This window comes from Patella vulgata, chromosome 2, assembly GCF_932274485.2.
Source record: "Patella vulgata chromosome 2, xgPatVulg1.2, whole genome shotgun sequence".
NCBI classification, from domain to species: Eukaryota; Metazoa; Mollusca; class Gastropoda; family Patellidae; genus Patella; species Patella vulgata.
In genome coordinates, this window is record NC_065880.2 from 83,513,874 (window position 1) to 83,527,336 (window position 13,463).

General features: G+C 38.0%; 1 protein-coding gene across 1 annotated transcript in view; it reads right to left on the bottom strand.

Annotated features, from left to right (window-relative positions):
• The window catches only part of LOC126809876 (brefeldin A-inhibited guanine nucleotide-exchange protein 3), a 32,973-nt gene that overhangs the window by 6,286 nt on the left and 13,224 nt on the right, over positions 1–13,463 (bottom strand). Inside the window, exons 15-27 of the mRNA XM_056098711.1 lie at positions 13,109–13,228; positions 12,159–12,347; positions 11,554–11,809; positions 10,550–10,729; positions 9,483–9,738; positions 8,010–8,184; positions 6,633–7,051; positions 6,015–6,185; positions 5,105–5,222; positions 3,940–4,168; positions 3,343–3,476; positions 1,701–1,846; positions 745–1,338 (exon numbers count right to left, since the gene is read on the bottom strand). Of these exons, the coding sequence (XP_055954686.1) occupies positions 745–1,338; positions 1,701–1,846; positions 3,343–3,476; positions 3,940–4,168; positions 5,105–5,222; positions 6,015–6,185; positions 6,633–7,051; positions 8,010–8,184; positions 9,483–9,738; positions 10,550–10,729; positions 11,554–11,809; positions 12,159–12,347; positions 13,109–13,228 (2,987 nt within the window). The remainder of the gene's footprint in view (positions 1–744; positions 1,339–1,700; positions 1,847–3,342; positions 3,477–3,939; positions 4,169–5,104; positions 5,223–6,014; positions 6,186–6,632; positions 7,052–8,009; positions 8,185–9,482; positions 9,739–10,549; positions 10,730–11,553; positions 11,810–12,158; positions 12,348–13,108; positions 13,229–13,463) is intronic.

Consider the following 13,463-nt stretch of genomic DNA (forward strand, 5'->3'; position numbering starts at 1 on the left):
TCACCCTTGGTGGAAGCAGATCTTAAACACCAAAACCAACAATACTGATTATCATTTGAGTGACTTTGTATCCCTTGCAAACTACAATATCATGAGAATTGGACGTCTAAAAAGAATAACAGTCCAAAAATAATTCAATTTCCTTTAGTATTCACAAGTATATAATGAATTGGATACGAGAAGAGAGACGGCAACACTCCCTGAGCAGGGTGACTAAAGCTAAACCCGAAACGTTATATTATTAAAAAATCGTCACTTCTACTAAGTCTGTTGTGCTACTGTTCAGCGGGGATTCTTTAATTTATTATATAATGAATTGAAAATTTCTGCCCGCTCTTCACCGAATACCAACTGTTAATGGTTCTTTTATGGGCATGCTGTATACACAGGATCTTGTTGGGTTTTTTTTCCCATCCTAAAGACTAGACATAGGGTATTGTACCACTGACATTTAAGACTTGAATATTGCATCTTAAATGGAAGCCATGGTGGCTAAAGGAGTTAGACGATGGCTCATTAGATTGGATGCCGCAGGTTTGCTCCCGGTTTTGGTCAAGAAAGTTTATCAGGATTTTACGGTAGTTGGAATTTGATATATTAGAGTAGGCCGTAGTGCCGCTGTCTGGGCAAAATTTCCCTAATAACACACTGTATGGCTTCATTAGCCCAGTCAGAAAAGAACAGTAGGGTGTTAAACCCCATTTCATTTTGTGGGTCTTCAAATAAAGTAAATTTGAAACTAACCTTCTTGAGTATCTACGGTTACCGCCTGAGATATAAAACTCTTCGCACCTCTATCAGATTTCATAGAATCCGTCCTCTTTGTTTTCTTCGCTGTCACTTCAGCCATATCATCAGGTTGGGCAATTAGAAAGAACAGCGGCTGTTCTTCCATTCGATCAAACCTTGCTGTTCCTTCTTTATCTACTAAAATATCCACATACGTCTGACATAACTCATCACATGCGTTCAGCAGTAAATATGGAAACACATCAGGATTGGTTAAAAGTCCTAATTTAGAATTTCTCCACTCTGGAAGCAAATCCGAGATAATTCCCGTGTCTCTTTCTGAGAATGTCAACGTCTCCAAGATATTTTGCGTAGTCTCCAGAGATAATTTATTTGAATGAGCACATATTTCCACCAATGAATGAACATAATAGACAATACTAGCTCCGGCTTGTTTGTAAAGATTTGCAGCGACATCTAAACCTGCGACTTTCTGTACGAGAAATTTTAGACCTGGTCTAGCGTCGAATTCACAAGCTAAGGAATAGGCCGATTGAAGACATTCTAAAAAGGTCAAGGCATTTCTTGTTGACATGTAGGGCATCAGACCTGAAACACAGAAGAACATTTTACATCAGAAATACAGAAATGAAATGAAATAAGAAATGAAATGGAGTTTAAAGTCCTACTGTTTGGCTCCAAACTGGGCTAATGAAGATGGGCATACGCCATACAGTGTGCTATGAGGGGAAATTTTGCCCTGACAGCGGCACTACGGCCTTCTTTTATATCGGATTCCAACTGTCAAGGGATCTTTTACGTGCACACCAATGTGTACACGGGACCTCGGTTTTTCGTACCATCCGAACGACTAGAAAGCTGTCCTTGTCAGGCCCTGCCTCCTTCACCAACTGACAAGAGAAAACTGCACACATTGAGATGGTTGACTAGGAGATGATAAATGTCGCTACCTGGTAATTTGGTTTCTATGTGTTCTGGTATAAAATCTGGTAGTGGATCTGTTTTAATCTCAGCACCATCTAAGAGAAGATAACCCACTGTCTGTAACAACAGCTGATGTGATAATAAACCAACTACTATATTACGGAACGGCACTCTACAAATATAATTTAATACAATCATTTCAAGTTTTTATTTTTAAAGCCTGTCCAATATATTACGGAATGGCACTCAATAAATATAATTTAATACAATCATTTTAAATCATCATTTTCAAAGCATGTCCAATATATAAGGGAATGGCATTAATCTCAACCAGGTATGTAGCTTTGGCTTTTAAAATCCACATCCGGCCCATCACTTTGTTATCCCACGACAAAATATTTGAAAGGAGGGATATTGAAATGGGCTCCATCGATCCATCCCGGCTTTGTTTCAGAAGCATATCTCATAAAACTTTTAAGATATCTTTAACAAACTTTGCACATACATCAACCTATAATAATAGTTATGCCTTTTGCTAATTAAAAGTATCAAACTATTAGACATTTCTTGTATTTAGTAATTTCTGTGTTTTCATGGCAACAATGTAGATTTTGGTATAGAAGGGTGTGGGATGTTGATGACAGAATCTTCTTGTGTAAGATCCTATTTGGGTAATGAAGAGGGGCATATGCCATGCAGTGCGCTATGAGGGCATAATGCCCAGACAGAAGCGCTATGGCCTACTCTTATTTCGAATTCCAACTGTCACGCTGATGTGTACAAGGAACCTGGGTTTTTCGTCCCATCTGAACAACTATATGTTGTCCCTTACCAGGCTCTCTGTCCTACACCACTGATAAGGGAGGACCACGCTGTAAAATGGTGACGAACCTTCTCAACCAACGCAGGGATCAAACATGGGACCTCCAGGTTAGCGAACCAATGTCCACTTCCCTGAGACACTCTTGTGAAAGAACATATGTCATGCACAACCAGAGTATGCCACATCTTATCCTTTCTAGAACACCTGATGGAGTCTTAACACCTTACTTTACTGCACCAACTAATAAAGATGGACATGTGTAACAAAGTACTCTATAACTTTCATCAAATTGGACAATCACTTATTGCTGTTGATAATATATGATATTGACTTTTCAACTCTGTATATACTTCTGTTTAGTAACGTTCTAATTAAACATGTAATTAATCCCATATGTCATTTACAAACTACATATGATCTGTGCACACGCTCCGCATGACTTCAAAGAAATACGCATTGGTCAGTAAATATACCATGACAAGATAAAAGAAACAATTGCATGTATGATCATGAGTTCTATCTATTGTCCAAAGGTATATACCGAGGAGTTTGCTGAAAGTTAGGGAGACGATCGGAGAGGACAAGACAAAAGGAGAGACCTGTGTATGGACTCACCTTAGTTCAGCCGCTGCCTTGGCAGAGGGGCGGAATAGTGGATTTAATATTGTTATATGTGTTCCTGTCTTAGTCTAGTTTCCGATGTAGTTTAGTTCAAGTTGTATCTTTGTAACTGTTTGATATTCTGTTCCGATGTAAATAAATATTATATTTACTAAACTGATCTCTGTTATCACTAAGATAGTGTTACATATGCTCCAAAAAAAAAAAAAGAAAAGTAAACAAACCTGGTCATTATATGATCTGGATTTAGACTATCTTCATGATTGGGTGGATAAAGTAAAAGTATAAATGATTTATCTTCATCCATGTTAAATTTGACAGGTGTCATACTGGATACCTGACTCTCTAATAAGAATACCTGGAATAATACAATCATACAGGTGTTAAACTAGCTAGATACCTGACTCTCATACCTATAATTATACAATCATATAAATTACATGAACCCTTTAACAAAATGGCTCAAAACTTCTGCACCCTGTGTATGAAATAGATTTATTTTTTGTCAATTTAAATCAACATTAGTGTTGTGATCTTACTGGGAAAAGATGGGCTTCTGATATCCAACATTTAAGACAAAATAAACATCTTACCATTGGTACATGAATCGTGTACCATAATGCGTTTCAAAAAAGTTTGTAACAAAGGGACTCGAAGAATGAGGCCAAACATATTCCACAAGTCATGTCAAACGGTGACATAATATTCTTATCTTGAGAGCATGTGCAATAAATACTATCGGTGTAGATTGGAATAACCAGATGCTAGAGGTTCCCATTCGATTGAGTTACCAAACTGAATCTGATTTTATTTAAATATACCTGATGTGCCAGCTGTTTTAATCTAATGCATTCTATGGCAGTACAGTCTTTTCTTGTAGCAACTTTCACCTGGCCGATATCCCCGTAAAAATTCTCTGAGTTGGCGTGAAACAGAGTCATCAACTGTCTAGCACTGTAGGTCGTAACGTTTAGAGTTCTCTGCAACGTCTCGGCACTAATCTGCCACATAGGTTCGGTCAACAGTGGTCCGGCACTCGATAAAACATGTCTGTAAAATATAAACACATAACAAATACAGTCTACTTACTTACTTGAGAACGACAAGAGGAACTTGTTGAAACATAGGGTGAAATAAAATCAGTGATTGTTTTTCATATAAATTTGTGTTTTTATATTAAATACAGTCTAGAAACAGGATCAATATAAATTTAATAAAGCCATTTCTCTTTACCATTTGGTTATTTCTTGATCAAATGACAGTGGTGTTAGATGGTGGGCCAGACAAGTAATAGTATCTAGTTGTTTGGATGGGACAAAAAAATGAGGTCCCATGTACATGTAATAAGGGGTGGTTGATAATTTTACTTTCAAAAAAGAAGGAGGATTCCCTGGAAATATGAGGCATACTATACTAATTATATAACAACAACAAAAATTTGGGGCAAGTTCCTACCCTATAGCAACAAATAAGGCCCATTGGCCCTATTTGTCTAAGCTACAAGCTTATATCGTATATATGGCGGGCAATATTATTATGTTATATGTTTTGGATGCTGCCATGTCTGAATTGGAACTTAAATAACCTTTTTGATCATCCAATATGCCAGAAATTCAAGATGGTGGATACAATAATGACCAGCGAGAGCTAGAGAGAAATGGGGTTTAACGTCCACTCGACACAAACTAGGTCATTTCAAGATTAACATCTGGTTCAATTTCATTTTAATTATTTGCTTGCACATAGGATTATCATATGGTTAAATTTTATTTTAATAATATTTGCTTGCACGTAGGGGTCTTTAGCAATGGTAGGAAACCGGAGCACCCAGAGAAAACCCCCAATGTTGGACAGACGACCCTATCCCTTGTCACGTACAACCATGCCAGTTGACTCAATGACAGATCTTATGATGCTGTGCGTAAGCGCTAACCATTCGGCCATCCAACCCCCCTATAATGACCAGAATTATTATTTAGAACATACCTGATACAAGAACAACCTAATCTAGAGATATTTTCTACAGGTTGAGCTACACACTCTGTTAACACATCTAACATCTGTTTCATCATAAACTCTAACATATTATGATTATTGGCATCACCTACGAATACAGTTATTATTGGTTAATGAACATGTGTTTTCCATCATTTTACTACTTTCGTTTTTGTTTTTAAAGCATCATGCATGGCACCTTAACATCAGGGTTGAATCACTGATTGCGTAGGGTACTGTTGACTCTTCTCTTTTTCTCTTGTGGACATTGCTTTTGATGTCTTATTGCAAACAGCTTGATCAAACTTGACAAGGACATTCTTGAGAACATTCCGAAAGCATTAACAGAAGCAAAGTTTTGATTTTGGACCGGTGCCTAGCAAGCGGACCATTTTGTCAAATGAGCTTTCAAGCGCTATTTCTCTGCCATTCATCACATGAACCAGCCATTCACGACTTGATGAAGCTCACTGGAAACCACACTGTTGTTCTAGAGAAAGAGAGAGAAATGGGGTTTAACGTGCACTCGACATAAACTAGGTCATTTCGGGACTAACATATTGTTAAATTTTATTTCAATAATTCGCTTGCGCGTAGGAAACCGAAGGACCCGGAGAAAACCCACGTGGTGGGACAGGCGACCCTACTCCTTTTCACGTACAACCGGGGAATCGAAACCACGTCAGTTGACTCAATGACAGGCCTTGTGATACAGCGCGCACGTGCTAACCATTCGGCCATCCAACCCCCCTGTTGTTCTAGAACATCTGCATTAGTTAACAATATTGCTTGATTTCCTGGTGAAAACATTGCTCAGTAATAAATAGTAATTGTGTTCCGTTTATCAACATGTGAATACCTTAACTGTACGCTTATTTATTTTTTATAATATTTTACGAACCTACAAATTTATTTAGATAATCTACAACCAGATCTGATGTATGACCTAAACACTGTTTAAAATTAACAGCACCGGCCTCCCAGTGACCTTGGATACGTGAACCACGACGTAACCATGACTGCAGCATTGGAAGAACAAGATGATTCACACAATGTATTGCAAAACTTGGACCTGAAAAAAATTAAAAAAAATAAAATATAGATTCATGAGAGAAATGGAAAGGGGTTTAACATCCTACTGTTCTTCTCCGACTGGGCTAATGAAGACGGGCATACGCCATACAGTGTGCTATGAAAGATACTTTGCCTGGACAGTGGCGCTACAGCCTACTCTTATATCCAATTCCAACTGCCAAGGGATCTTTTATGTGCACACCCATCCAGACGACTATACATTGTCCCTTGCTAGGCCCTCTCTCCTGCACTACTGACAAGGGGAACCATGCTGGAAAATCTTGATGAACTTACTTGGCCAATGCAAGGATCGAGCCAACATCTCACTCACTTAGCCACTGTGACTCAGAGTTGCAACACAAATGGGGCTTAATTTGTACTCAACACAAACTAGGTCATTTAGGGACTAACATATGGTACAATTTTATTTCTTTAATAATATTACCTGGGGTGTCGCCTGCAGATTTCAACAACTCAAATAACATTTCTAATGTCTGCGGTTGGAAGGTTTTCGGACATGACGATATTGATGTAGCCAAACCATCCAGTAACAAAAACCATACATGAAGAATACCAGACGGATTGTCTAATTCATCTAACGGAACAGATATCCATTCATTCTCGGCAACAGTTGCATTCTGTAGGGATGTTTCTGATTGGCTAGCGTCTATTACTCCTGAGTCTATTGATTGGCTACTTTTGGCATCAGGTTGAATGTCTGTAGGTACAACTACCCAATCAGGATCCTTGTCTGGAGAGATCTCAAGATCTGATGAGTTCGGATTGAAATGTTTGGCAAAGGATTCAAAATTCATATTTGGAATATTGGGATCAACGAGGCGAACAGAAGAACCAAGCTGAATTCTGAAAAGAACAAAGACGGTATTGGATTATAAAAATAATTTTTCAATTTTCAACCACTAATAAAACAAGAGCAAAACATCAACATCCAGTACCTTTGTAAGTTAAATTTGATTCCCTTTTTAAATCCGAGAAATTTCTTAAATACAAGAGAAAGAGAGAGAGGGGGTTTAACGTCCACTCGACACAAATTAGGTCATTTTGGGACTAACATGGTTTTTAATTTTATTTCAATAATTTGCTTGCGTGTAGGGGTTTTTAGCAGTGGGAGGAAACCAGTGGACCCGGAGAAAACCCACGAGGTTGGACAAGCGACCCTACTCCTTGTCACATACAACCGGGGATCCGAAACCACGCCAGTTGACTCAATGACAGGCCTTATGATACAGTGTGCAGCGCGCACATGCTAACCATTTGGCCATCCAACCCCCTTCTTAAATACAAAAGACACAGCTATTATAATGATTTGATATATGCAAAGTGTCATGAAGTTACTGGAACGGTATATGAGAAACGTTCCAAAAACTAAATCAGAATGGATCTCGAGGAACAGACAAAGTCCATTTCATGATAACTACTTAAAATCATTTGCCTTTTATGGAAATATCAAATAATCTCAAAAAAATATTAGCAGAATCAGTCAATGTTGCTGAGAATCTAACAGAAGCAACCAGTCCATTTTGCTAGAATTTTATTAGAAACAGACGAATTTGCCATGAATTCAACAAAAATCCCCAATTTGCTGAAAATTCAGCAGAAACAGTAAAATTAACTAGGAATTCAGCAGAAACAGTCAAATTTGCCAAGAAATCAGCAGAACAACCAAGAAATTTTACTGGGAATTAAACAGTCAATTAACAGAAAATTCACCAGACACAAACAGTCAATTTTACTGCTACCATCTGCTGCTTTCCACATCTCTGCTTTGAGAAGAATAACTACACGACTGGTACAAACTAACCTCTGAGACCCTTTAAATGGTGGACAAGCTGGCATCTTCCACATGGATGTGAGAATATCACAGCAACGTTTCAGATATTTTAATGCTGGTATACACAGGTTCTCGTTGTTAATGGCCGTGTTACAAACTTCACTTCCTGAATCAGACTCATCATCACTTCCATATTCAAACATACCTAAAATCATACAAATGAAATGAAATGGGATTTAACGTCTAATGAGAGAGAGAGAGAGAGAGAGAGAGAGAGAGAGAAATGGGGTTTAACGTCCACTCAACACAAACTAGGTCATTTCGGGACTAACACATTGTTCAATTTTATTTCAATAATTCGCTTGTGCGTAGGGCTCTTTAGCAGTGGGAGGAAACCAGAATACCCGGAAAAACCCACGAGGTTGGACAGGCGACCCTACACCTTGCCACATAAATCCGGGGATTCGAAACCACACCAGCTGACTCAATGGCAGACCTAACCATTCAGCCATTCAACCCCCCAACATCTAAAGAAGATGAGCATATGTCATACAGAATGCTATAAGTGATATTTGCCCAGACACCAGTATTCCTGCCTACTCTACTTGGCATTCCAACTGTCAAGGGATCTTTTACGTGGACAGCAATGTGTGCACAGGACTAAACCAAGTTCCGTGCCAGGTCCTCAGTTCTGCACCACTGACAAGAGAAACCACCCAAGGAACTATCTCAACCAACCCAGGGAGCGAACCCAGGACTGCCTGGTTAGTGAGCCATTGCCACACTCACCAGTAGATTTCCTGATAGTTTGGAAATATTCACCAATAGATATTAAAGAGTGTGTCAGATAAATTTATCACATCCGAGAGCCTCCAGTTCCAGTCTCCAGCACATCACAGCACACCAACAGCCTTTAAGGCCTGGTCCCAGTTGCCGATGGACACAAAACGTATGCAAAAAGGACACAGCGGACGAGCAAACTTTCGGGGGTGGCTCCATCCGTTTTCATCCGTTCCAGAAATGGACAAAATTGACAAAAATTTGCGAAAAAAGAACGAATGTGGGGAATATGTAGCGGGGTTGTTAAATGGATGTTCATCGGAAGCCTAGCGGATGAAAGCGGATGGAAGTGGATGACAGCTCCGACATTCTTCAATATACCAGATACATACATCCCAAAGTGAACGGATGCTCGATGGATAGAGCATATGAAACACGTATGCAGTGAGTACACAACGGATGCATGGCGTTTTCAAACGTTTTTTCCCCGTTTTACATCCTCTTTGCATCCGTAAGTGCAGTGGGACCGGGCCTCTACTATTCGAATCTACTGGTTGACTGGATATAATTACCTTTTATTTAATGTGATCTTTAAAACTCGTAATGTTTAAATATAAGGCAACGTCGTGGTCAACGATACAATCTGATTGTGAAGAATCCACATGATCTTTTTTCATTTGAGATCGGAGTATCCCCTTCTCTTAACCCCTGTATACAACTCACCTGGTCCGTGTACATATTTGAGAAGACATAGAATACAATCTACTGTAGCGTTGGCGTACACCAATATATTATCTGTACTCAGATAAACATCAAATACATCTAACACAGCTGCGATATGTCTCTGTCTCGCTTCATTCACAGCCTCATTAGCTGTATATTCTATCTTCACAGATCGAAGAGCTCCAAACAAGGGACGCCACCCTGATTGTATCTGTGCTGTACAAGCTTCAACTTCCTCACATATAGAACATACAATCTGAAAGTAAATACGTAATCAGACGACACTCTGCAATAAAACAGATTGTTCATCTAGCCCGTCACTATCTTACCTGTATCAATTTACCTGATAGCAAACTTCAATACAGGGATTATTTTCAGGTTTCTTTCACAGACATTTCTTATCGAATTTCGTGTCGTCAGCCGTGGATTAGTCATTAAGCAAAATACGTACATTATTAAGAGCACCTGTTCAAGATTTACTGTCATATATAGTGCTACATTAACTTTACCCTGCTCTATCAAAACAGCCGGATTGATTCAAATACTGGAATAAATTGTATTATTCATTAGCACAAGAATTTGGACAGCCAGTCTAGGAATGGACATATTACAACCATGCACAAATCTTCTAAGCCAACTATCAACATATCAATATTAATTGATGAACCTCTGTGGTTGAATGAGTAAGGTGCTTGCCCAATAACCAGGAGATCATGGGTTTGATCCTAGTTTTGGCTGATTCAATGGAATGAAAATGAAATGGGGTTTAACGTCCTACTGTTCTGCTCCTATACTGGGTTAATGAAGAAGGGCATATGCCATACAGTGTGCTATGAGGGAAATTTTGCCAGGGCAGCGGCACTATGGCATACTCTTATATCGAATTCCAACTGCCAAGGGATCTTTTACGTGCACGCCAATGTATACACAGGACCTCGGTTTTTCATTCCATCCGGACGACTAGACCACGTCGGAAAATCCTGACCAACTTTAGCAACCAATGCAGGGATCAACACGCGACCTCCAGGCTAGTGTTGACCGATTTAATCATTTAATCTTAAACTGACCTGATCCTGTACATCTCCATCACATAATTCTAAACATAACATATCTTCAAACGTCTTACACAGAAACTCATTAACATGATAGTGAGGCAGTTCTTCATGGTTACTCAACATAGCAACAATAAACTCATGTACACAGGTAACAGCCATTTTACTTATACTACGATCTTGGTGTCCTGTTGCCTGAAATATAAAATCATAATGTATTTACATTTTAGATCTCATCTTTAGCTGTTAACATGCCAACAATGAGGTCTAAATAAATAGATTACATTCATTAATTACTTATTTATTTGTTTTTTTTCTATAAATAATTGATTACCACTCTTCATGACTAAATCAGAAAATTCAGTATCAAACTTCGACTAATGCTAGGGATTGATGTAGGTTTCATTACTCCTCATCATGTGCACTTATTTATTAAGATACTTGTCTTTAGATTAGATTTAAAGCTGGTTTTATACATGTGAACTATTTACTGCCCTAGATTTATTTGTTTAGCATGAATAACTCCTGTGAACATTAGACTTGTGCTTCTAGTAAAATAAAAGATAGATTGCCAGAAAATAAAGAAATGTATGTCTAAAGATGGTGAGTCTTCAGAACAATCCACAATGGATGTTGGATTGTGAATCTTTAAGTAAATAAAGAGTAAAATCCTGCATACAAAATCTGAGCAGTCAAATATTGTCACAATGTGAATTATTTAGGTAAATAAAGGGCAAAATCTTGTATTGTCCTTTACGTCAAATAAAACAATACAAATAAGGAAATACAGTCCTGTATATATATATATAGAAACCCAACTAAATAATAAGATATGCAAACCTCAACCAAATAAGGAAATAATATATATAAAAACCTCAACCAAATAAGGACATATATATATACATATTCAAACCTCAACCAAATAAGGAAATAATATATATATACAAACCTCAACTAAATAAGGAGATGTATATATATACATATGCAAACTTCAACCAAATAAGGAGATATATACTAACCTCAACCAAATAAGGAGATATGACACTCCAGACTCTAATCAGATGTAACAAGGGTCGTGATCCATTGACAACCTTCATGAGAACTTCTTGTAGTCGATACAAGTGAAGTGCATTGGTTGGTAATCGACCGACACCAGTACCAGACTCGTCAGAATAATTAAATTTACGCAGCTGCAATCGACTGGACTCGCCCAACTCTGTGAGAAAACTCAACAAGGCTACCAAATTTAACTTCTTCGCAGCATCTTCAAACAAACTACAAGGAAAGATTCGAATCAATTAAAATAAAGTTTAAACCCTTTAGGTCCCAGTCCCGGAGAAAGGCTATATTTTATAGATTAGTGGAACATTTAATTAAATCGACATTATCTCTTTCACCTAATTCAAAGGTCTTGTCATTTTAATGTGAATGTTTAGTCATGTCACTAAATGAGAGTGTAAGAAATCAGGTCATTTTGGGACTAACACATGGTTCAAATCTATTTAAAAAGTTTAGCCGTGGGAGGAAACTGTTAAATCATTTGTGAAAGGGTTAAGGATTTATAAATCAAACCAAGAAAGATTGGATTTAAACATAAATTTAATTTGTAAAACTTTGATCTCACCTATCTACTTCTTGTGACAATCCACATAACGCTTTAGTAGCCTGGGCATGTGTTAACACCCCTCCTCCAGTCAATGAATTGTCCCAACCTGATTCTATACTAGACTGACGGATGAGTTCAAGTATGTTGATTTGAGGGGCAACATGTACAGCTGGTACAACAGGTGAAGCATACAGTTCATTTTCATTTCTGTTAATAAAATTTCAAAATACAAATGAAAATTTAACAAAAATAAAAGAAATAATGGTTGCCAGGCAACAAACTAAGGCGTCGATGACAGTTGTCCTATTTCTATTCTTCTGTAGGTAACAGAAGCATTTACAAAGACACTAAAAACTGATGGGGGGCAAGAGAGAGAGAGAGAGTTTAATGTCCACTCGACACAAACTAGGTCATTTCAGGACAAACAAATGGCTCAATTTTATTTCAATAATTCGCTTGTGGAGAAAACCCACGAGGTTGGACAGGTAATCCTACTCCTTGTCACGTACAACCGGGGAATCGAAACCACGCCAGTTGACTCAATGACAGACCTTATGATACAGCACGCATGTGCTAACCATTCATCCATTCTGTCAAGGTTTCTTTTACGACCCATCCGAATGACCAGACCTTGTTTACCATGACCCCGGCCCGTCCTGTACCACTAACAAGAAGAAAACACACTGAAAGATCCAGAGGAACTTTCTCAGCCAACACAGTCACAGTCAAATAGATTGGGAGCCTTAGAGTCTATGCAAATAAGCATTCTATAACGGCAATTCTTTCTGTTCACCATTAAAAGGAAGCAGATACAGCACTGTGCCTGTCCATCCAAGATCCATTTTGTGCTTCGGTCCCTGATGTCTATATCCGCACAATCTCACTTAAGCCTGATCGCCACCAATAGATTTCTAATTTTATTCTCTCTACAGACAGGGTTAGATTTTAATGCGTAGAATTTAACTTACGGTGGAGCCATATCTATATTTAGATCTGTGGTCTGTCCATGTTGAACCTTGGGTAAACTTGATTGGTTGTTACCACCACTGAAGTATGTGTGTTCTAATTCTGATATATGGGCACAACATCTAAATTATAAATATTATTATTATTATTATTGTACAGTTTTATAGCACACAGATACCTTTACAAAATATGATACAGAAATTAAATAAATAAAATAAATAAACTAAAAAAGCAATAAGATGTATACATGTAAACATTGAAATCAACTTCATAAAATATTATTCATTATTCAAATTTTAGTCACACCTTTAGAGAGAGAGAGAGAGAGAGAGAGAGAGAGAGAGAGAAAGAGAAATG